Genomic DNA, 23,797 nt, shown 5'->3' with positions numbered 1-23,797 from the left:
GAGATATGATTGAATGAATCAGGACTGCCACAGTAAACTTCGAACTGGAAAATCTGGAGTTGTTTTGGTAAATTTGACCTAGTTAGGGTGAGAACTGGACTAAGTAGTCTTCATCCAAGTTATAGCCCTCTGTCTTAGCTTCGAAACGGTATAACTTGTATTTCAATCCAATAAGCATAGTTTCAGTTAGGTCCGATACGCTAAGTAGCGGTGAATCTGCCCTTTTGGTTTCATAGCTTGAAGTTTATTTCCGATCATTTTCCTAGTTAAATCTTGTACTTGAATGACTTTGAGCCTATTAAACGGCTGTTATGATAAATTTATATTGTGTATGACTTTGGGATTATTGAGAAAAATAATGAAGTCATAAATGACTGAAAAATAGATAAATACAAAGGGCGTGCTGCCCAAATTTACACTCGAGGATTAGGTAATGATTTGAGAATGAGTACCATATGAACCATCTAGAATATTTGCGTCCTCTTTTCTCGAGATATATAAGTTCGAATCTGGCGGAAACTTGTACACTTGAAAAAAATGAAATTTACGACTAATAGAAATACGTTTTCTTCCTTTCTTCGACTCAAATAGATATTTCAAAGTTTTTCGAGCGAGCATAAGTTTTCCAAATATTTTACTCATGTCCTTCGGTTTAAATGTACTTTTTTCACTGCCAAAATCATATTTATACTTTGTACTAGTGGTATTTGAATTGTTTTCAATTCACTTGACTCTTGTTGGAGGAACTGTAATATTTTCTCTTGATTAACCTTAGGGTTCATCGGTGATTGAGAGTGTTACCCGGAAAGATATTCTGGACGTTATTTTGCCTTAATAGGTGAGTGTACCACTCCCCTCATTTGTTGCTTAACTTGGTTTCTGCACCTGCAATCTGTGATTTAAATGACTGTACTGTCTGTTTGTTCTGTTTGAGACGAGGGTGTACTTTATCACACTCGTTCTCTTGTCTGTCCATATGCCTATTTACTGTGTGTAATCTGTTATCTGTTTCTGAGTCTGTTCGGACGTCGTTTGGAGGTTGGTATCCGACGACCTTTCTGTGACCTCTGAACTCAACACCTGTGGCAAGTTACTCGAATCGAGCCGGTAAGGGCCTGGTCGATTAGATAACGACCCATAGTAGTCTGTTTCAGGAATCTTTGGGTATTGAGACCCTTAATTCCGGTATACTCGAGTATTACCACTTCTGTTCTGTTCGGCGTTCGGGCCCGATAAGGGTATGTTTGGTGGACGGAAAATTGGTGTAAAGTGGGGTCTACGGATATGTTGGTTCTATTTACGTTGACGGAGAGTCAACAGGTTCGGATCATGTACTGCAGATGAAAATTTGGCTCTTGAGAGCCACCTGTATCCTTCCCTTTGAATCATTGTGTCTAATCTGTTTTCCTTTATATCTGGTATATGTATCTGATTGGTTAAACGTGAAAGGCCATGATTTTACCCCTATATGTTGGGTATCTCATTGAGCGAAATCTCACCCCTTCTTGTTACCTTTGTTTTCCTTACAGGAAACCACTTCTTGGAACTGTGATTTTGAAGTATGAGTTGAGCTAGTTTAGATATTTTGTATTGCTCCTCAATGGTTGGAAACCCTATTGTACTTGTTCTTTTGAAAATGAAGCCCTAATTATATTTTGTGTAGTACGAATACCTCAGATTGCACTGTATGTTAAATTGTTCAAGACTCCAATGTACATATATGTATAAGTGTTTAACCTTGTCTATTAAATGTATTCCGTTGAAACTATGATTTTATGGTTTGGTGGGCATGTTCTCACCTTAGTAGTTTCCGATTGTTCATTTTCTTTGGGTCCTATCGCACGTACTATATTGAATTTGTGTAAATCGACTCCGTAGTCCTGGCGAGAACTAAGCAGGCGGTCCGCCGAACCCTTAGGTACGCTTTAGGGGGAGGTGGGGCTGTCACATATTGCTTATAAACCCTAGGAACAATTTTAGAAACCTCCCTGAGATTTTTGACAATTTCATTCGACTCCCTTGAAGTTTACATAATTATAGAGACCTCCCTTGTTGTGATAAAAAGATAATAATGCCCTTTATAAGTTATACTATTATGGTTATCATGAAAAAAGGTGTTCTTGACATATATTTATAACTGCATTGTGTTTCTATTTTTGATATACAATTATTAATATTATTCTTTTAGAGAAAATTTGATTGATTTTGAACTCTGTGCCAATGGAATATATTGGATATTGATATTAGTAATGATGGTTTAGATTATTTTGTATTTAAAAAGTGACAGTCATGGATTGAAATTTAGGAATATTGATGAATATTATTGTATATTAAGTAAAATCTGATATTGTTATGAAATTGTAGATAAGTTTTTGGGTATATAATATAGCGTTTATAGTTGATACAATGATTTGTATCGAAAATTTTTAAGTAAAAGAGAAACATTAGAACAAAGATAAGTATTTATTTAATTGTAATTTGGATGTTAATAAGCAGGTAATAGTGGTAGGAAATAGGGATGGCAAAGGGGGCGGGTGCCCGCGGGGGCAGTGGGAATTTTTTTCCCCCCGCTTAGAAACAAGGCGGGGGGGCGGGGAAACCCCCCACCCGCTTTAAAAAAATAAATATATGTATATAATTTAATTAGTTACAAACTTATGATAATGATATTATTAGTTATATGTATTATATAATGTCTATTTGTATATATAATATAATTGATATTATTAATTATACCAATAATTATATATTTGTACTAGTAGAAATTATTAATTGGTTATACTAAATTTACTAATACATTTATACTAAATCCCTAATTACATTTAATACAATAGCATTTTTTCTTAAAAAAAGCACAAGCATAATAATGAATTAGCGATTGTATTTGTGCCAAAAGCGAAAACTTGACTACTTTAGTTATATTTATTTCATCATGTTGGATTGTATTCAAATAATTTTTGTTTGATTATTTTTATGAGTTTCAATTGTAAAATTACAATGAATAATAATTTGATGATGTGTTGATATTTTAGTATTTGATTATTTGTTAAAATTTAATCATAATAAAATTATATAACAAAGTTTTATTAACCCTGCAGGGACACCCGCGGGGGAAGCGAGGCGGGGCAGGGACGGGGTGGGGGGAGTTTGTAGGCAGCGGGGTGGGGGATGGGGGAGGGGTCCCCTTCCCCAACCCCGCCCCGTTGCCATCTCTTGTAGGAAATAAAGATAAATGAAATAGAGACTGTAAACCATTTTTTTCCTTTACATTTTTGTTATCAATTATAATTCAAGGGTATTATAGAAATTTTGGAAAAAAGTATAGGGTGTGTTTGGATCCACCGTTTTTTGAAATACCAGTTTTTGTTGTCAACAAACTTCAACTTAATCAACATCTTGTAGTTGAAAGTCTGCAGTTCCCTCTGTAGACATACGACGTCGTTTTCTCCTTTTGTAACTAAAACAAGTGTAGTTTTGTTAAACCTTTGGTAGAAGCTACAACTCCATTTCCTTCTTCTTTCTCATTGTTATTACTGCGGCCGAGAGCTTAGTTGGTGAAATCTCCGTCGATGAAAGCGCATGCCAAGTTCCAGCAACTTGTCAGCTCTCCCGTGATGCAGCACATTGGATTAATTGCTGACTGCCCCCAAAAATTAGTTAATAGCAATAGAGTGAATCGTGAGCTGTTCCATGATTTTTCTCGCAGCAACAGAGTTCGGCTAGAGAGGAGGTGGTTCAAAGAACGGCGCCTGCTTCTTCACGTGTAGCATAACACGGCTGTTATCGTACCTTGCTCAGTGCACCTCAGGCTTGTGTAATCCCCCATTTCGATTCGTAGGAGGTAATTCAATTCCCTGTTTCTGTATGAATTAGGGCTTCTTAATTTGGGGCACCATTGTAGCTGTTTCTCTCAAAATTTTTGACTAATCAGCTAGAGTCATTATTTATTATTCATTAGTTTAGTATGAGAAATGATGGACAGTAGCATGTTCATATAACAACTTCAATACTCGTTCTTCTACTGCTTCTGTTCGAAAACCTTCGGTCGGTATTTTGTTTCTGAGTTTGTTATTTTAGTTCATATTGTGTGTCTGTTGTCTCGTTCCAGTAGTCTAGCATGGATATTCCTACTTTCTCATCAGTTATTCAAGTCAAATACTGACTAAACATTCCGGGCTTTCTCATGTGTTTGCTGGCCAGCAACTACCAGTGAATGTTTTTTGCTTATCTTCGTATGAAGTTAATGTTAATTGAAAGTTTTAGTTAATTATTTAATTATTGTGCCTAAGAACTATATTTAATTTATTCAATTTGTATTCCTATAGTTTGGATTAGGTATTTGGATGCTGAAGTTCTACAGAAAAAGTGTGACTGTATTTTGCGAAATTATCTGATGTAGGCTAAATTGTTGTTTGCTTAGACACGAATTGCTGTTTGGCCTAAAACTAGGTACTAGGGAATTGCAATTTCTGAAACTGGACAACGAATTTCTGTTAGGTCTGCAATTCGTTTTCCTCCTCTGTGTATTAGTTATTAAAGCTGCCTTTTGTGCAAAGTTGGTTTAACAAACCTGCTGCTAGAATTGGGTTGTAATTATATGCTGAAAGAATTGTGGTTTATTAAGGATATTGCATGGTAGTTTTCCCTGCGTTACAATAGTCATCAGTAGAGTTGTAGTTGCTGACAAGTTGAGAGATCAAAATATGGGATGCAAATGCATACTAGTTTTTTGTAATCTGTGCTTATGTTTGGATGATACAAGTTCAAGAATACTCTAATTTGCTCTAATTTTTTTTGGGAAATACTGTTTGACATTCCGGGTTGTTCCCCCTATATCTTTATAACTTCGGTGTCCGACTTCACTTTGAGGTCGTCAATTTAGGTGATCCTTTGGAGGAACCCTAGTGCAATTACATGCCCCCTGTGACTCGGCGTGCTTGGAAGGGTATGGACTGTTGTCTCTTGTCTAATTTTTTCGTAGTATTAGTGTGCTATAATTGGTGATAAGTTTGATGACTTATTCACAACTTTCCAAAGAAGTAGGGAATTTAGCACTTGTCCTTCGAAGTTCGCTTAGAGAGAAAACGATTTGCAATTTTGTCTCACTAACTACTTCAAGGTGACTTAGACGGAATATCCTGTACTTAATCGGGTTGTTCGATTGCCTTAGATCATTATATATATCAATGTGACTTCATCCTAAGTTTTTTTTCCCACCGTTTTTGTTTTTGGTTTGGGCATCTTAAAGAAAAAAAAAGATGAGTCGACCGAGCGCAAAGTATACAAAACGTAACACTTTTACCCCAGAACATGAAATTGCATTCGTCCAATATCTTGTCCATATGCATAGGAACGGAGACATATCCGCTCATAACATCGGGAGTCGTGTCGTGCCCGGGATTGCTAGCATGCTTAATGACACGTTTGACACTTCATTTCCCACCAACACTATTCGGTCGAAATACAATGCACTTCAGTCCTTGACCCGGCTGTATATTTCATTTAAGAGACGTGGCACTGGTATGTGTTGGGACTCCGCCAAGTATAATTTCATGATAGACGATGACCGTTGGAGTCATCTACTTCAGGTACCATAATTTTCTCCAATTTTTCCTATTCAATATCATTTCATTATTCCTCGTGTTTCGACTTGACTGTTTTATGCTTTATTATTTAAAATACTTCCATTTGATGTAGGTGAACAAGGGCTACGAAAGATTTTATGACAGATTATGCCTTGTCTTCCATTTACTTGAAGAAGTTTTCATGAATCAGGGGACTACTGGGAACTTCAGCGCCGAACATGGAGTATTACCTCCCAACTCACAAGACGAGTTGGAAATGAAAAATGCTGTTAGACGTGGTAGGGGAAAGAACGTTGTAGATATCGGTCCATTGGAGGAAGAAGAACCTGTGTCGGCGACTAGGAAAGGGAAAGGAAAAATGAAGAAGGGCAAAGGAAAGCGCAAATCGAGCGACATGTCGACCGAGTCGTTCTTCTCAGGTTCATCCCCCCAATTCCATTAGTACATCCGTGTCCTAGACAGCCTTAAGACCCATTTGAGTTGCAAAAAGAGCAGTAGCATGAGTGGTTCAGTCTCTTCACCATCGAAGGGCCATCGAAGACTGCATATCCTCCCTTCGATGCTGATGCCGAGATAAAAACTGCCTTGGCAGAGCTCAGCGCCCTGAACCAGGACATTAATGTGCACCTGAAGGTTGCTGATGTCTTAAAGGACCCTTCGGAACAGGCCATTTGGTTCACCTGCAGGACAGATGTTGACCATCTTGCGTTTGTTAGACACCGAGGGTTTCTACCCCCACTGTAGACGTTCACGGTTTCCATTTTATAATTTTTTTTCCTTATGAGAGTGATCATTATTTGTGTTCATTTTTCCGACGTGACTATGAGTGATGCCTTGGCATATATTTGAGTTTGAGTTTGTCATGTGAAGCGTGGTTATACCACTGTATCGGAGTTGACAGTTTGGATTTAGCTTTCTTAATTTTTTCCTGGTTGTCAAATGAAAGGATGTTGCCACGTTTGCTAATCGCTATTTTTTTTTCTACCTCTTCCTGTCGCTTTGTTTTGAGGGAGAGAGTTTAACTATGGCTTGTTTGACCCTTCGCTGGATGGACTAACTATATAATACTTGTCAATGCATTTAAGTTTATCTTTTTTTATAATCTGCAGCCTCATCTTTTGACTTTTTAATCCTATTTGATATATTATGGTATGGGCTTAATAAATAGCCTGGTTTATGTAGTAAAGTACAGGTTGTTATCGTTAATTATAAAATTGTGCAAATGTACATTTCAATTTTTTTGTTGTTTTACGACAGTTTTGTTATGTATAAAACTGGTTCTTCTTGATAGATTGGACAGTTTTGACAACTATTTTCTATTTTTTGGGACATAAATGTGCAGGGTATCACTTAGATTTTATAGCTCAAGGTGGAGCCAACTTCATGGATAACCACATGCACATTCAGGGCGGATACTTGGACGACGAGAGAGACGATATTGACCTGGACAATATCCTTATGGCGGTTGTGCTACTTGGCTTTATTTTCTTTGACCCGTTCATTAATCTTGTTCCGAGAAGAAGAAGAGTCCGAGATAGTTCACTCTCCGGTAGGGATTATGTGCTTGAGTTGATAAACGGTCATCGAGATCGAATTATCGAGAACATGCGCATGGATGTTCCCCTCTTCCTACATTTGTGCGATCTATTGGTTGAGCGTGATTACTGGCATGCATATCCTTCTCAGAGGGTTGGCGTTCATGAGTCCGTTGTTTTAACGCTAATGTGCCTGAGCCATGATGAGCGGCATTGAGTTCTAGTAGAGCGGTTCCAGCATTCCATAGAGACAATTGATCGACATGTACGTCATGTTCTATGAGGATTGGTGCGACTTGGTCGTGATCTCGTTAGGCTAAGAAACTTCGATGACACATACCCCAGAATCATGCACAATGGACAATTCTGGCCGTGGTTCAAGGTAAATAACCACATCATCTCTTGTCTACTAATTATTATGAATAATTGTTTTAGTAATTTATAACTATCACCCTCAAATATGTAGGATTGTGTTGGAGCCTTAGAAGGAACCCACGTCTCCGCTTGGTGCACAACAGAGATAAGAGAGAGGTACATAAATAGGCATGGTGGGTTATCTCAAAATATGCTAGCGACTTGCAATTATGATATGCGATTTGTTTATGCTCGAGTCGGTTGGGAGGGCAGTGCCCACGATGGTAGGATTCTCCAAAACACCTTGCTTGATCCAAATTCGGGATTTTCAATGCCACAATTAGGTATGTCACTTGCCAAGTTCAGAAACTCAACAAATATTTTCACTAGTTATGGCATTAGCAAATATTTAATAGATGCCACGAGTTCGGTTGTTTTTTCTGTAAATTGAGGACCTATGCTGACTATCATTTCATGCATTGGCTGCCAGGGAAATACTATGCGGTGGATGCTGCTTACACAAACATGTCTGAGTTTATGGCACCGTTTAGGGGCACTCGGGGCACACAGTATGAACGAGCAGCTAAAGTTTTGTTCAACCGGCGACATGCTTCATTTCGAAATATTATTGAACGTACTTTTGGAGTTCAAGGTAAATAACCACATCATCTCTTGTCTACTAATTATTATGAATAATTGTTTTAGTAATTTATAACTATCACCCTCAAATATGTAGGATTGTGTTGGAGCCTTAGAAGGAACCCACGTCTCCGCTTGGTGCACAACAGAGATAAGAGAGAGGTACATAAATAGGCATGGTGGGTTATCTCAAAATATGCTAGCGACTTGCAATTATGATATGCGATTTGTTTATGCTCGAGTCGGTTGGGAGGGCAGTGCCCACGATGGTAGGATTCTCCAAAACACCTTGCTTGATCCAAATTCGGGATTTTCAATGCCACAATTAGGTATGTCACTTGCCAAGTTCAGAAACTCAACAAATATTTTCACTAGTTATGGCATTAGCAAATATTTAATAGATGCCACGAGTTCGGTTGTTTTTTCTGTAAATTGAGGACCTATGCTGACTATCATTTCATGCATTGGCTGCCAGGGAAATACTATGCGGTGGATGCTGCTTACACAAACATGTCTGAGTTTATGGCACCGTTTAGGGGCACTCGGGGCACACAGTATGAACGAGCAGCTAAAGTTTTGTTCAACCGGCGACATGCTTCATTTCGAAATATTATTGAACGTACTTTTGGAGTTCTAAAGAGGCATTTTCCAACACTCAGAGGTCCAATACAAAACTACCTAATAGCAATTCAAAATAATATTGTGCTTGCATGCTGTACTCTCCACAACTTCATTCGAGATCATTCACCCAATGATCTATACTTCAATGAAGAAGCTACCTTCGGAGACTTTGCAGATGCACAGGTAGCAGGGAATCAAGTCCAGGGGGTCCAACCAATCGATATGTCGTAACAGGGCATAGATAACTGGAATGAAGATTGACGGGCAATAGCAGCTCACATGTATGTCACTGGACAAAACTAGCAATTGGCCCCTGGCCTAGGTCCAGATTGTCAGCTACCTAGACAATAACATGCTAAGTAGGCTCATGGATTATATTTCTTTTGAGTTATTCATGCAAATTTATTGTGTAAGGTATCAATTAGTAATGAATTGTACTCGATTACAAACTTTTCATATCTCCTCCACCCTTAATAGTAATACTAGTCCCTTAAAATTCGCTTTTATGACAGATATTACAACTCGTTACAGGGGACTTCCATTTTTTTGAATGATTGTCTACAAAACTTATCAATCACCAAACTTTTACTCAATAGTCACCATGAAAAGGCCAAACATGGGTATAATGAATTGCATGGTAGGTCATTAAAGCCTCGGATTGTAATCACCTGAAATGAAATTTGCCCAGTTTTAAGGCATTTCCATGATTAGAGGGGAGGAAGTAGCTTACCAGCGAATGTTTTTAATCCATTGCACTTTAGTTGTTTTTCAAATATAGATCAATCCAAACGCAAAAGTTTTTCAAAAACTAGTTTTTGAAAAACAGCATATCCAAACGACATCAACTGTATTTCAAAAACTGCTACAGTAAATTATTTGAAAAAACACTTCCAAAAATAGGGGATCTAAACAGAGCTAAAGCCTTTTGGGTCTAAAATGTTATTTAAATAGTAAAAATAGGGGAGATAAGTGTAATTTTTAAAACTTGAGGGGAGCTTTTTGTAATTATTAAAAATTTCAGGGGAGGTATGTGAAATTAACCCTAAACCCTAACCCTAAAACCCTAATCAGGGTTCTGTTCTCGTTGATTAGCTCTGCTCAACGTTCAAATCGTTCTCCCAGCAAATCCCTTTTAGGTAATCTACGAATTTTCAATAGAACCTCGATTTCTTGATTGTAAGAATTCCGTAATTGATTTCATTATTATTCTTATTTGTTCCTGCTTTTTATTCTTTCTTTCCATGTTCAATCCTTTCTTCTTGGATTTTTTCCCTTTTCAGATCTAATATCGAGTAGGTGTTTATATTTGTTTGATATCCTTGGAATCATGGCTACCAGTGAGTATTCCAGTTCAAATAAGTCATTGAGTTAAAAAAAAGAATTGATTTTAGCTGATTTATGGCGTGAAAATTGTTCCTTTATTATCATAATTATTATCGTTGCTTTTAATTTTAGGATTGCAATTTGAGAATTCATGTGAAGTTGGAGTTTTTTCTAAGCTGACCAATGCTTATTGCTTGGTCGCCATTGGAGGTTCTGAGAACTTCTACAGGTTCGCTTCAAGCTACTAACATGATAAAATTTATCTTCCCTTTTTCTTCAGCAAATCTTTTTTCTTGTGTGTAACCTTTATACTGTGTATTGTAGTACGTTTGAGGCAGAATTGGCTGATGTAATTCCGGTAGTGAAGACCGCAATTGGTGGCACTAGGATCATTGGAAGACTTTGTGCTGGTGAGAACTTTAGAAGGCTCTTAGAGTTATTTTGCTTGTAGAGACACGAGTACCATTGGAATGACTGTTTAGGTAGGATAACCTAACCTTTTCTTTCCCCCTTTTTTCATTTAGGAAACAAGAATGGGCTTCTCTTACCGCATACTACCACCGATCAAGGTAACAACTTTATGAAATTGTTGCTAGTACAGTTATTGTGTATCTTTTGATTCTTAACTTTAAAATTTTAAGCAAGAAATTTTCCTTTCAAGTATTGAGATTCAGCTACACAGTGCAATGTATAATCTTTGTTCTTTTCCTTTTTCATTTGTCTTCTTCTTGGGTTGGTTGACCATGTTTTTGTTGGATTTAATTGATGATGTATTAGATGTCATCATAAGATCACTATTTGTTCGTAAAAGAGTTGTGGTGCGTATGAGAATTATCTACCTTTGCTTGTGGATGTGTTATGGACTTTCAAGGTTCTGACTTTGATTTACATTATGTGTGATAAAGAACTTCAGCATTTGAGGAATAGTCTACCAGATTCCGTTGTTGTTCAGCGCATTGAGGAGAGACTTTCTGCATTGGGAAACTGCATTGCCTGCAATGATCATGTTGCACTTACACACACCGATCTCGACAGGGTAAGATTGTCCTTTCCCTTGATAATAACATGCTTAATGATATGGATACCATATATTTTACGTGAAAAAGTTAGTGGCAATTTTGCTCTACCTAATAAAGCAGTGCTTTTCCTATTCTTATACCGTCTGGGAATGCAATTGACCTGATTGAAACGCTTGCATGTGTCATCTAGACTCTTCCTCCCTATGTCTATCTATATCCGTGCACATCCTGTGCCTGTCATGTGACAAATCTGAAGTCTATGGAAGCTTCTCAATGCTGACTGCAGTTCTTGTCATATGCATGCATTTCCCTCTTGGTAAAAGCCTCAAATAGGTTGCGGTGATATTCAACTGGATTCTTTCTGCACTTGTTTCAAATTTTGCTTCTTCAATGGCAATTTGATATTTCACTTGGAAGCTACCTTATTAATGTTATGCTAATTATTCAGCTTTTCTTTGTCTGGTTATAACTTTTTTCAGGAAGGGTAAGGCATGATATACCGTATAAATCAAAATGAGCTTATTTTAATCATTATAAATCAAAATGAGCTTATTTTAATCATTGATTAAGCTGGTAATTTTGGTGTGCTGTGTCTTCTCATAGGAAACTGAGGAGATGATTGCAGATGTTCTCGGAGTAGAAGTTTTTAGACAGACAATTGCTGGAAATATTTTGGTGGGCAGCTACTGTGCATTTTCAAATAGGGGTGGCCTGGTAAGCAGTGCACCTTGAACTTAGTGAACATTAGAACGAATATAAAACTCCTCCATTCTGTGATTTATGCTAATGAAATATGAAGTTAGAGTTAAGAGCACGTGTCTGTTTCTCACTGAAATCTGTTGTTGCTCAGGTGCATCCTCATACGTCCATAGAGGACCTAGATGAACTCTCTACGCTCCTACAGGTTCCACTGGTGGCAGGGACAGCGAATCGTGGTAGTGAAGTAATCGCTGCTTGCCTGACAGTTAATGACTGGACAGCCTTTTGTGGATCTGACACTACCGCAACAGAATTGTCTGTTATAGAGAGCGTTTTCAAGTTAAGAGAAGCTCAACCTAGTGCCATTGTTGATGAGATGAGGAAGTCATTGATTGACAGCTATGTATGAGCTGCATGCCCAAGTTGAGTGTATCAATGAGTGTCTCTTATACAGGAATTATAGCTCCTGTTCTTACTTACATTGTATGTTTTTTCTTTCTCTCTTCTTTTTCCTTTTTTTTTTTTAATGATTATGCTGTCTCCCCTGGTAAATTACTGTATTCGTGAGTCAACTACAATTTTAAGCAAAAGGAATTCTGTATTTTGAAATTGTTTACTTGTCCTGAGTGATGGCCACTCTGTTCCTCTTGGTGAATCATCATGTTTGTGTGTGTGTGTGTTTTCTTTATTGTTTAAGCATTCTGGGTTTGTACGTTTAATTGTTGACTGACATGTTGTCTGCCTTGGGCCTTCTCGGGCTTCCGCTTCTACTTAAGTATGAGCTTTTGCCATCTACAGGGAAAGTTGCTTCTCTTGGTTAATTGAATTACCTGTGGCTGATTGCTCCCTAATGCAATATAAGTCCAACCAGTGGGTGTTCCTTTTCTATGTTTCTGGAAATGGCGCTAGGAAGGAATGATCTGCTGCTGGTGGTTGATGTTCTTAACAAAGCATAGCAGTCTAATTTTGACAAACTTAAAATGGATTAGAAAAAAGGGAAAAAAAAAAGAGAAGGGAACACGGGAGAGAGCTTTGGATCGACTTATCCATGATTGGATTCTTAGCTGGATCAATGAGTGGGAGGAGTTGAAAAGAAAAAAAAAATTTTGGTTAATGCTTGAAAATTTGCAGTTCTTCGACACAAGTCATTCTATAACACGATGTCCGCTTGTGGCTCATTCGGGACAAAGGCATTATAACTTAAACACGTCCACACAAGGCTTGGGGATTTCAAGATCTACAAATGTCCCATATTCTCTCTTTATCAAATGCAGAGGTCTGTGAAGTAACCTGGCGAAGGCTGTGTTCTTTCCTATTTCAGTCCTGCCTGCAATTCATGTGCAGATAACCCATATTTCTATCCTGTAATTCATGTGCACGATAATCCTCCACAAACAATAATGGTGTGTGGTACCTTCTATGACCTACATAGCCATTCTGTTCTGTTCTACAGCACTAACCATGCAAGGTAATAGCCTAATAGGTGCATACACAACAGTGCATGCGCGAGGAAAATCATGAAACAATAGAGTGATAGAAGAACTCATAAAAAAGCTGGAGATTGATCAATCGTAACAGTTGATATCTATCTCCAGATTTAGGTGTGGAACAAGGTAAAACTGCATATTTAAATATGAAAACAATGAAATGCAAGTTACAAACGAGTCAGCCACCCGAAACTAAAACCCAGAGCGTGTCAACAGTCTTCATATCCGCTTCAGCTGCTGTCAGAAGATATGTGGATAATAGAGGAAGTTTCGCCTCTGTCCACCCCGTTTTCTTGGAGTTCTAAATAAAAACCCGAAGCCAATCAAAAGGCGGGGACAAGGGGAAAAAAATTAAAAAGGAAGGCCAATAAATGGCGGTGAGATCGGTGTGGCGCACCAGAGCGAAACTGTTGATGGCGGCCACAGCCGCGGGAGGCGGAGCCGGTGCGGCTTTGATTATGAGCTCAGATGATCCCGCGAGCGCATTCAAGCTCTCCACCACCGTCCCCATCCGCCTATTACGCGACTCCGTCTCCGCCGCCACTGTAGCTTTTGGCATGTACCTTTCTTATAACATAAGCACCACCTTAACTTTTTTGCTCGCATTTTAAGCTTATTTCTGTGCATTCTGCCGAGTTGTTGCTTTAAAATGAAGCTAGATGCTATGAATATCTAGAGGTGAATTTGTGATTTTGTGCTGTACTAAATTTGTCTCAATTCCTAAGTCTTAACTCTGGGAACTGTTGTATGAATGAACCCCTTGATGTTAATAGTAATGCAGATGAAATATAAAATGGTTGGGATGGAGATATGGATTTGGCATTATGGAAAGTAGTGGTTGGTGAAGATTTCTAGGGTTCATCTTTTTTACAAAAAGCTATTTACTCCAGGTTAGGGAGATGAATAGTCCTGGGTGGGTGGCTAATCACTAATGCATTGTGATAAGGGAAAAACATGTGGAATCTTCTTTTATTTCACTGCCTCCAGGACCATGGTATAAGTAACTTTTGGTGAAACAATTCTGTTTGCGATGGAAAAGAAATCACTTGAACAAGTTAGCATGAACCAGAAAGATGGTTCATGGCAGTAACTTCTTTGGAGCCAATGGAAGGCTGAGTACAATAAAACATCTATTGGAGAGGCTAATCCAGGCCACCACAGCTGAAGGAGTAGGTAGTTCTAAAGAAGTCATCGTGTGCAAAGGAAAGCGAAAGACACGAGCTGTTGAATTATATATGATAGCTTTAGCTGCTCTAAGAACTTTGATGATGGAAAGTGGCAACAAGAGGAGGTGGAATACTTTCGAAGCCAATCTTTCACTTGCAGATACGGGCATCAGAACGATTTTAAATTCTCGAATTTTATGTAGTAATGGGTGATTTTGATCGATCATCAGTCTGGCCTGTTCTATGTTTTCATTGTTTTTGTTTAAATTTTTTTTTTAAAAAAAAGTTCTGTGGCTATTCTTTTGTTGTAAATATTGGGTTTTGTGAGATTTTCATCATTCTCAGGATGCTGAGCAACGATACTGCAACAATAACATTCATGATCATGTCGACATAATGCGCATATAGAATACAAGCTCTCTCTCATTTTCAATTCTCATAAGAATATTGCACTGGAGCACGGAGGATTTCCTATTCCTTTAAAAATTTTTCCTATTTGTTTTTGGTCTTCAAGGATAAAAGGCTGGACTTGGATTGGTCAATCGAAGGCCAAAGGTTGTATACTTGGCTACATGAATACAACTCGGAGATGTATTTTTTGCTTGCATGCCCAAGGCTGAATTCGATTAATCCCATAATTTCTAAGGCACCGTTTGGATTGACGGAAAGGAAGGGAAAGAAAAGGATACTAATGGAAAAGAAAAGAAAGGAGAGTAGAGAAAAGTGATGTCCATCTATTTTGTTTGGATTAAGTATGGAAGGAAATGAAAGAAAATACTAATTTTTTGTTTGGATTGAAGAGGAAGAGAAAGGAAAGTAAAAGACCAAGTATTTAATTACCAGAAAATATAGACAAAATTGATCTTTTTTAAAAAAATTTAAAATTATTGAAATTAATTTATTTTCATTTCCCTCGTTTCCGCCCATTTTTGAGTGAAAACCATATTTCGACAAAATTATTAGACCCTTTCCCTACTTAAAAGTCAATCCAAACAACAAAAACCAAATTTCTTCGATTCCTCTCCCATTCCCTCAATCCAAATAGTGCCTGAATCTTTTGAGACTCAGACTTAACCTGGCATATTTGGTAAGACAATTTTAAAGGAAGAGATAGCATTTGGTTAAATACGCTGAGTTTACCTAATTACATGTTCTGAATTTGTCGCAAAGAATGACTGGCAATTAGCATGATTTTGAAGAAGCTGAAGGCATAAATTATACAAAATGAGTTTTGAATTATGCTAATGGACAATCTATTTTTTGGCTGTATTTGTATGATTCTTTAAATACAAAGTACAAAAACAAAGTAGTTAGAAAATAACTCCATCAGGGTAGATTTCAAAACCCATGTGAAATTATATGCAACAAACCAATACTACAAATATGTGCCTGCTCACATCCAACTTTTCTTGATCATCAAGCTTTCAACGTTCTTCACAAGAAATGACGTGAGATGTCTAATATGTTGACTGTCAATGTTGATTTCAAAGATGAGAAATTTTTTTTTTTTCTTGGGATACAAGGGTGAAGTTTCCGCGTGGGCCGAAAGGGGAATAAATAAATCTGGCCCAAACTGGTCGAGAAGTTGAATCCTCAACAGCGACATACAAGGGGCCTTCATATAAGGCCCTTTCAGCGTCTGGCTCCAAACAACCTCCGCAAATTATCGCCAAAAAAAAAATAATAAATAAAAGAGAGGGGGAAAGCCAGGAAAACAAAACAGCTCTCAGCCTCTCACCGTTTGGATTCTTTATTTTGACTTGGTTATAAGCCCTAACCCTAAAACACTAATCAGGGTTTCTGTTCTCGTTGATTAGCGTCTGCTGAACGTTCAAATCATTCTCCCAGCAAATCCCTTTTAGGTAATCTACGAATTTTCAATAGAACCTCGATTTCTTGATTGTAAGAATTCCGTAATTGATTTCATTATTATTCTTATTTGTTCCTGCTTTTTATTCTTTCTTTCCATGTTCAATCCTTTCTTCTTGGATTTTTTCCCTTTTCAGATCTAATATCGAGTAGGTGTTTATATTTGTTTGATATCCTTGGAATCATGGCTACCAGTGAGTATTCCAGTTCAAATAAGTCATTGAGTTAAAAAAAAGAATTGATTTTAGCTGATTTATGGCGTGAAAATTGTTCCTTTAATATCATAATTATTATCGTTGCTTTTAATTTTAGGATTGCAATTTGAGAATTCATGCGAAGTTGGAGTTTTTTCTAAGTTGACCAATGCTTATTGCTTGGTCGCCATTGGAGGTTCTGAGAACTTCTACAGGTTCGCTTCAAGCTACTCTACTAACATGATAAAATTTATTTTCCCTTTTTCTTCAGCAAATCTTTTTTCTTGTGTGTAACCTATATATTGTGTATTGTAGTACGTTTGAGGCAGAATTGGCTGATGTAATTCCGGTAGTGAAGACCGCGATTGGTGGCACTAGGATCATTGGAAGACTTTGTGCTGGTGAGGACTTTAGAAGGCTCTTAGAGTTATTTTGCTTGTAGAGACATGAGTACCATTGGAATGACTGTTTAGATAGGATAACTTTCCCCCTTTTTTCATTTAGGAAACAAGAATGGGCTTCTCTTACCGCATACTACCACCGATCAAGGTAACAACTTCATGAACTTGTTGCTAGTACAGTTATTGTGTATCTTTTGATTCACAGCTTTAAAATTTTTAAGCAAATAATTTTCCTTTCAAGTATTGATATTCAGCTACACTGTGCAATGTATAATCTTTGTTCTTTTCCTTTTTCATTTGTCTTCTTCTTGGGTTGGTTGACCATGTTTTTGTTGGATTTAATTGATGACGTATTACATGTCATCATAAGATCACTATTTGTTCGTAAAAAAGTTGTGGTGCATATGAGAATTATCTACCTTTGCTTGTGGATGTGTTATGGACTTTCAAGGTTCTGACTTTGATTTACATTATATGTGATAAAGAACTTCAGCATTTGAGGAATAGTCTACCAGATTCAGTTGTTGTTCAGCGCATTGATGAGAGACTTTCTGCATTGGGAAACTGCATTGCCTGCAACGATCATGTTGCACTTACACACACCGATCTCGACAGGGTAATATTGTCCTTTCCCTTGATAATAACATGCTTAATGATTTGGATACCATATATCTTATGTGAAAAAGTTAGTGGCAATTTTGCTATACCTAATAAAGCAGTGCTTTTCCAATTCTTATATTGTCTGGGAATGCAATTGACCTGATTGAAACACTTGCATGTGTCATCTAGACTCTTCCTCCCTATGTTTATCTATATGCCTGTACATCCTATGCCTGTCATGTGACAAATCTGAAGTCTATGCATGCTTCTCAATGCTGACAGCAGTTCTTGTTGTATGCATGCATTTCCCTCTTGGTAAAAGCCTCAAATAGGTTGTGGTGATATTCAGCTGGATGCTTTCTGCACTTGTTTCAAATTTTGCTTCTTCAATGGCAATTTGATATTTCACTTGGAATCTACCTTATTAATTTTATGCTAATTATTCAGCTTTTCTCTGTCTGGTTATAACTTTTTTCAGGAAGGGTAGAGCATGATATACTGTCTAAATCAAAATGAGCTTATTTTAATCATTGATTAAGCTGGTAATTTTGGTGTGCTGTGTCTTCTCATAGGAAACTGAGGAGATGATTGCAGATGTTCTTGGAGTAGAAGTTTTTAGACAGACAATTGCTGGAAATATTTTGGTGGGCAGCTATTGTGCATTTTCAAATAGGGGTGGCCTGGTAAGCAGTGCACCTTGTACTTAGTGAACATTTGAACGGATATAAAACTCCTTAATTCTGTGATTTGTGCTAATGAAATATGAAGTTAGAGTTAAGAGCACGTGTCTGTTTCTCACTGAATCTGTTGTTGCTCAGGTGCATCCTCATACGTCCATAGAGGACCTAGATGAACTCTCTACGCTCCTACAGGTTCCACTGGTGGCAGGGACAGTGAATCGTGGTAGTGAAGTAATCGCTGCTGGCCTGACAGTTAATGACTGGACAGCCTTTTGTGGATCTGACACTACCGCAACAGAATTGTCTGTTATAGAGAGCGTTTTCAAGTTAAGAGAAGCTCAACCTAGTGCCATTGTTGATGAGATGAGGAAGTCATTGATTGACAGCTATGTATGAGCTGCATGCCCAAGTTGAGTGTATCAATGAGTGTCTCTTATACAGGAATTATAGCTCCCCTGGTAAATTACTGTGTTCGCGAGTCAACTACAATTTTAAGCAAAAGGAATTCTGTATTTTGAATTTGTTTACTTGGCCTGAGTGATGGCCACTCTGTTCCTCTTGGTGAATCATCATGTTTGTGCGTGTGTGTGTTTTCTTTATTGTTTAAGCATTCTGGGTTTGTGCGTTTAATTGTTGACTGACATGTTTTCTGCCTGGGCCCTTCTTGGGCTTCCGCTTCTACTGAAGCATGTAAGTATGAGCTTTTGCCATCGATAGGGAAAGTTGCTTCTCTTGGTTAATTGAATTACCTGTGGCTGATTGTTCCCTAATGCAATATAAGTCCAACCAGTGGGTGTTCCTTTTCTGTGTTTCGGGAAATGGCGCTAGGAAGGAATGATCTGCTGGTGGTGGTTAATGTTCTTAACAAAGCATAGCAGTCTAATTTTGACAAACTTAAAATGGATTAGAAAAAAGGGAAAAAAAAAAAAGAACACGGGGGAGAGAGTTTTGGAGCAACTCATCCATGATTGGATTCTTAGCTGGATCAATGAGGGGGAAGGGTGGAAAAGATTAAAAAAAAAAGTGGTTAATGCTTGAAAATTTGCAGTTCTTCGACACAAGTCATTCCACTTGTGGCCAATTCGGGACATAGGCATTATAGCTTAAACACGTCCGCACATGGCTTGTGGATTTCACGACCTACAAATGTCCCATATCCTCTCTTTATCAAATGCAGAGGGTCTGTGAAGTAACCTGGCGAATGCTGTGTTCTTTCCTATTTCAGTCCTGCAATTCATGTGCAGATAGCCCATATTTCTATCCTGTAATTCATGTGCGTATAGCCCAGCACGATAATCTTCCACAAACAATAATGGTGTGTGGTACCTTCTATGACCTACATAGCCATTCTGTTCTGTTTTACAGCACTAACCATGCAAGTGTACCGCCCTGTGCAAGGTAATAGCCTAATAGGTGCATACACAACAGTGCATGCATGAGGAAAATCATGCAATAATAGAGTGATAGAAGAACTCATAAAATAGCTGGAGATTGATCAATTGTAACAGTTGATATCTATCTCCAGATTTAGGTATGGAACAAGGTAAAACTGCATATTTAAATATGAAAACATTGAAATGCAAGTTACAAACGAGTCAGCCACCTGAAACTAAAACCCAGAGCATGTCAACAGTCTTCATATCCGCTTCAGCTGTTGTCAAATTTTCCATTTCCAGTATCAGTTCATCAACTACAATAGAATATGCCAACAGTTTTGTCTCAGAATATACATGGGCTGTAAGAAAGTTATGAGCAATTGGAAGCATGGATCTCAACAAAAGATGTTTTGCTTGCACAGGGCTCGAGGATAGTAACCCCTGGCAACAAAAGAGCAGGCAGCATACCAAAACAATTGAGAACTGTGCTAACTAGATCAGTATATAATCCGGTAAACAAAATGTACACCACTATTCAGCTGGAGCATTCAAATGTGTTTTTGCTGTGTTCCTTTCTTCTGTTCTAACATGTCCACTTGTTGGCCTGTAATGTTCAAGTGCAAATTAATTTCTACAACAGTTGGATATGTTTTCGACATATATGAAAAAATATAAAGGCACGAGTGCAAGAAGAAAGAAAGATACAGGTACTATTTGTTATAGTCATCAGCCCTTTTAACACAAGATTTAAAATGCCAATTTATTATAACCGTCCACGTAACAAGAAGATTTTAACGACTTCTTCAGCAATTTATCCATTTCTATTTATGCCATACAAACAATAACAGCTCAAAATTTTTTCAGAATGAGTACATACAATTAGCAACAGATAGACATCCAAACTTATTTTCCCACACCCCTGGAAATTTTACCCACTTAAGATTGTGAAAAAGGTAAAACTGCAGCAAAAAGGTTGGTAAAAGACAAATTGAGTCAAATATAAAGATGAAGAATAACTTACAATCCATTCAACACTTTAATGGTGTCATAGAAAAACCATTGCAAAGTCACAACAGGCCCAACCAGCATAATCCTAATTGGAAGACTTCTTGTAAATAGATTAACAAACCCAATTCTCTTCACAGCCTGGTAACATAAACGACAATATTAAGCATAGAGCTGCATAAGTGGTTAGATTTTGTACAGAGAAACAACATAGGTGGAGATCACCTGCTTAAGGCTATTGGCTTTCTTGTTGTTAAGAGAGGCAACAATGTTGTCAGCAGGATTGGAAACAATGCTACCAACAGATCCAGCAGCATATCCAGCCAAGCACGTTACTCCGAGCTGTTGAGCTTTCGTACAATCTTCCTTTTTCATTTGCATTACTTTTCGATACAAAAAGTCCACCGAATGCTCAAATGTCGAAAACATGACCACTGAGACTGCACAAATATTTGGAGATGAAATGAATAAACTACACATAATTTGTCATACTCTTTTGTAAGCCCCACTCTCCATCGTACATCTACAACTATAAGGAGTTATGTGCGCCATTATTCCCAACTTGTGTGAAGCAGTTTCTACCTGAATCTGTCTTTGTATGTAATGATGTATCATTTGAGGGAAATAGCAACAGCTGCAATGTGATTCAATATTCAATAATGTGCAATGTCATTGATAATTATCCTCTTCCAATGTCAGAGTGCTGGTTCAGATGTATGAAAAGGACATATAAACTATCTATTGTAAAATGTTAATATTTCTCCACTTGAAGCCTTGTAACTTACCAAACATGAACAAGAAGTTCAAAAGTTCAAGCGCTATTACATTACAAAATAAAGTATAAATGAAGTTAGAAATTACATGGTAGATTACGACCCCACAGTGGAATAAGTCCTCTGAATAAGCTGAAAATGGAAACAAAGGAGAGCTAAGGTGTAATTCTTCCAGTAAATATTAAACAGAAAAATAGGATTTTATGTGAATGAACAAGTTCATGATGTTGTAGGTCTATACCCACGAAGTCCTTCTGACATGTACAGCTTTGGAAAACCATCTGCCAAACCCTTCGCATAATGAGGCTGTGCTTGGACCCGAACTTTAATGGCCTCAAAAGGGCAGAGAGCCACATTTGCAATTACTTCAGCAGACATGCTGCTGAGCAAAAAGATCAAGCCCTTGTTCTGATCCACCAGAACATTTGAGTAAACCTTGTTGAAGTATTCATACAGGCCAAATCTGCAAGCACCTTGCATACCATAACCAAAGAATTTCCCAGCCCAGCCTCTCCAAAATGCTGAAGGGCCTTGCTCCCTTAGTAGAGTGGTGAAAGATGTTGAAATGCTTTGGTACTTAATAGGATACACCTAATAAGTACAATTTGTGTTTTTTCATTAGTTCAACTTCAACAGCTTCGGATAAAAGTAAGAAAACCAACCAAAAAAAAAAAATCATTGGAATCAAAGACATAAGATTCCACTGATCAGGAGAAAAGAGTATTCCAGGTTAGAGAATTTTTGAGAGAACAAAACAGAAGATATATAGCAAATTTGGTCAGACAGATCTACAGAGCAGCTGTCTATTAATAAGAAAGCTGGAATAATGTCCACAGAAAACAGCAGCGAGTTTACATTCTCTAAGGCTATCATGAACTCCGATCACTGTATAACTGGTAAAAACTTTAGGACTGCTAAAGACAGATGTATATATAAAGATAAAAATCGCTGCATGAATCAAAATAGAAAAAGAAAAGAGCAAACTAGTAAGATAATAACTTATACAGGTTTGCAATTCATAACGTGAATAACCAACTTCCACTGAATACCTAGTATTAATATAAGCCAATGCACTTGGATATTTCACAACAGTAATGTCACCAACAGCAATTTATTAGATAGTCACACTTTTTTATATATACTGATAACTCTTGGGTAGAGCATTAGAGCGGAAACATCCATTAGATAATCAATAATACATTGCCTGATCATCGGGTTAACCTAGTCTCGCTTATTGCAACAGCCTCAACAGCGAATCACAAAGCCCGTCTACCGTGCCTTTCTTCCAGTTTCTCCCCCTTAACTGGAAATACCAACTTAGCATGCCATCACCAAGTATAAATGCTAGAGCTCACAAATATCAGCATCATGCTTCTAAAATGCAAGCAGAGTTATGCCAGATTAATATTTTTGGAGGGACAGCAAAAACACATTCCTTAGTCCTCATTCAACAAAATAGCCACACTAGAATCAATTAGAGCCACCAAAAAATACAAAAGACCCACTACAAGCTGCAAGCTTCACCAAAAAAGGCCCATAAAGCAAACATCATTACGATCTCCAACAATGACCAATGAAATTGAAAAAGAAAACCTTGAAGCCCACAAAAATACAATTTTTTTTTTTCTTGTTTCTCCTACAAACACATTACAAAAAAGAAATTTTTGTGCTTATTTGTCGTTCTTTTTATGCAGACGTACCTGCATATTGACTTTGAGGACATCAAGAGGGGTGATGGCAACATGGGTAGTTCCAGCACTGAGCATTCCACCAACTGCACATACCCCATAATACCCATTTGAGAATTCTTCACAGATTCTTTTTCCATCTCCCACTCCCTTCATTTTTACACTACAGAATAAATTCTACACTAATTCCTCTATTTCATCCCATCACAAGAAAAGCACCAAAATTTTTAACAAGGTTTCCATTTTCGGGTTCTTCTGTTTCTGCCCGGCTGGGTTCAGGAAAGTGGATGGATCTCTCTGGTCTTAAGGAGGCTTAAACCCCAACAATTCCACAACTCTCGGAACCGACACTGTGAAGGGGTTTTCGCTTTCGTGAAAGCTCAGCCTTAAATTTGCCTTGAAAACGGTGTCGTATTTAACGACTTTTCTTTGGCAATTAATTTTCGGCACTTCTTTTTCCCGTTTTGGGCCTTTCCTTGATTCCTTTTCCTGGGCCCATTTAGCTGATTCGACTTGTTAATCCTCGTTCGTTTGTGTGTTTGTTTGCCACAGTTTTTAACATTTTGGGGGATTGAACTTCAAAACTAATTGACATTTTTTAGGGAGCTAAACTTTTGTACGGCCCAAAAACTTTTTCATTAAAAGAATTTGAATGAAGAAAAATGTTCCTCCACAAAAATGTTAAATCTTTAACTTTATTTAAAAAAGTAGTACACTTTTCAATATGATACTATAAACTTTGAGGTTCGAAACTCCAAGTGCATTAGTATGGAAAATGTCAAC

At 37.6% G+C, this 23,797-nt stretch overlaps 4 protein-coding genes across 5 annotated transcripts; 3 read left to right on the top strand and 1 right to left on the bottom strand.

Moving 5' to 3' along the window:
• Nucleotides 1-6,980: 6,980 nt before the first annotated feature.
• Nucleotides 6,981-8,965, top strand: LOC113702042 (uncharacterized). The gene is made up of 6 exons (XM_072059985.1): nt 6,981-7,330; nt 7,436-7,502; nt 7,587-7,818; nt 7,965-8,062; nt 8,211-8,442; nt 8,589-8,965. Exons 1-6 carry the CDS (start codon nt 6,981-6,983, stop codon nt 8,963-8,965), a joined length of 1,356 nt encoding a protein of 451 aa, XP_071916086.1.
• Nucleotides 8,966-9,771: 806 nt separating this feature from the next.
• On the top strand, nt 9,772-12,430 carry LOC113701534 (eukaryotic translation initiation factor 6-2-like). Its single transcript, XM_027222245.2, has 8 exons — nt 9,772-9,870; nt 10,015-10,071; nt 10,190-10,286; nt 10,382-10,467; nt 10,582-10,626; nt 10,963-11,093; nt 11,680-11,790; nt 11,927-12,430. The coding sequence occupies exons 2-8, from the start codon at nt 10,062-10,064 to the stop codon at nt 12,182-12,184; spliced, it is 738 nt and encodes a 245-aa protein (XP_027078046.1). The 5' UTR covers nt 9,772-9,870; nt 10,015-10,061; the 3' UTR covers nt 12,185-12,430.
• A 3,714-nt stretch (nt 12,431-16,144) lies between these two features.
• On the top strand, nt 16,145-18,673 carry LOC113701533 (eukaryotic translation initiation factor 6-2). The gene is made up of 8 exons (XM_027222243.2): nt 16,145-16,290; nt 16,435-16,491; nt 16,610-16,706; nt 16,807-16,892; nt 16,996-17,040; nt 17,378-17,508; nt 18,065-18,175; nt 18,311-18,673. The coding sequence occupies exons 2-8, from the start codon at nt 16,482-16,484 to the stop codon at nt 18,566-18,568; spliced, it is 738 nt and encodes a 245-aa protein (XP_027078044.1). The 5' UTR covers nt 16,145-16,290; nt 16,435-16,481; the 3' UTR covers nt 18,569-18,673.
• Nucleotides 18,674-19,633: 960 nt separating this feature from the next.
• On the bottom strand, nt 19,634-23,368 carry LOC113701404 (mitochondrial phosphate carrier protein 1, mitochondrial). Of its 2 annotated transcripts, XR_003450905.2 has the most exons (7): nt 23,027-23,364; nt 21,568-21,917; nt 21,415-21,458; nt 20,779-20,993; nt 20,570-20,694; nt 20,017-20,152; nt 19,634-19,862 (listed from the first exon to the last, which is right to left on the bottom strand). XR_003450905.2 is itself a non-coding variant. In XM_027222037.2 (6 exons), exons 1-6 carry the CDS (start codon nt 23,168-23,170, stop codon nt 20,080-20,082), a joined length of 951 nt encoding a protein of 316 aa, XP_027077838.1. In that variant the 5' UTR covers nt 23,171-23,368; the 3' UTR covers nt 19,634-20,079. The 2 variants fall into 2 exon arrangements, 1 of the variants encoding a protein (XP_027077838.1); XM_027222037.2 differs by having other exon boundaries at nt 19,634-20,152; nt 23,027-23,368.
• Nucleotides 23,369-23,797: the final 429 nt, after the last annotated feature.

This window comes from Coffea arabica, chromosome 7e (assembly GCF_036785885.1).
Source record: "Coffea arabica cultivar ET-39 chromosome 7e, Coffea Arabica ET-39 HiFi, whole genome shotgun sequence".
In the NCBI taxonomy this organism is placed as follows: Eukaryota; Viridiplantae; Streptophyta; class Magnoliopsida; order Gentianales; family Rubiaceae; genus Coffea; species Coffea arabica.
Note: the sequence above shows the minus strand (reverse complement) of the source record. Positions and strands in the feature narration are given on the sequence as shown.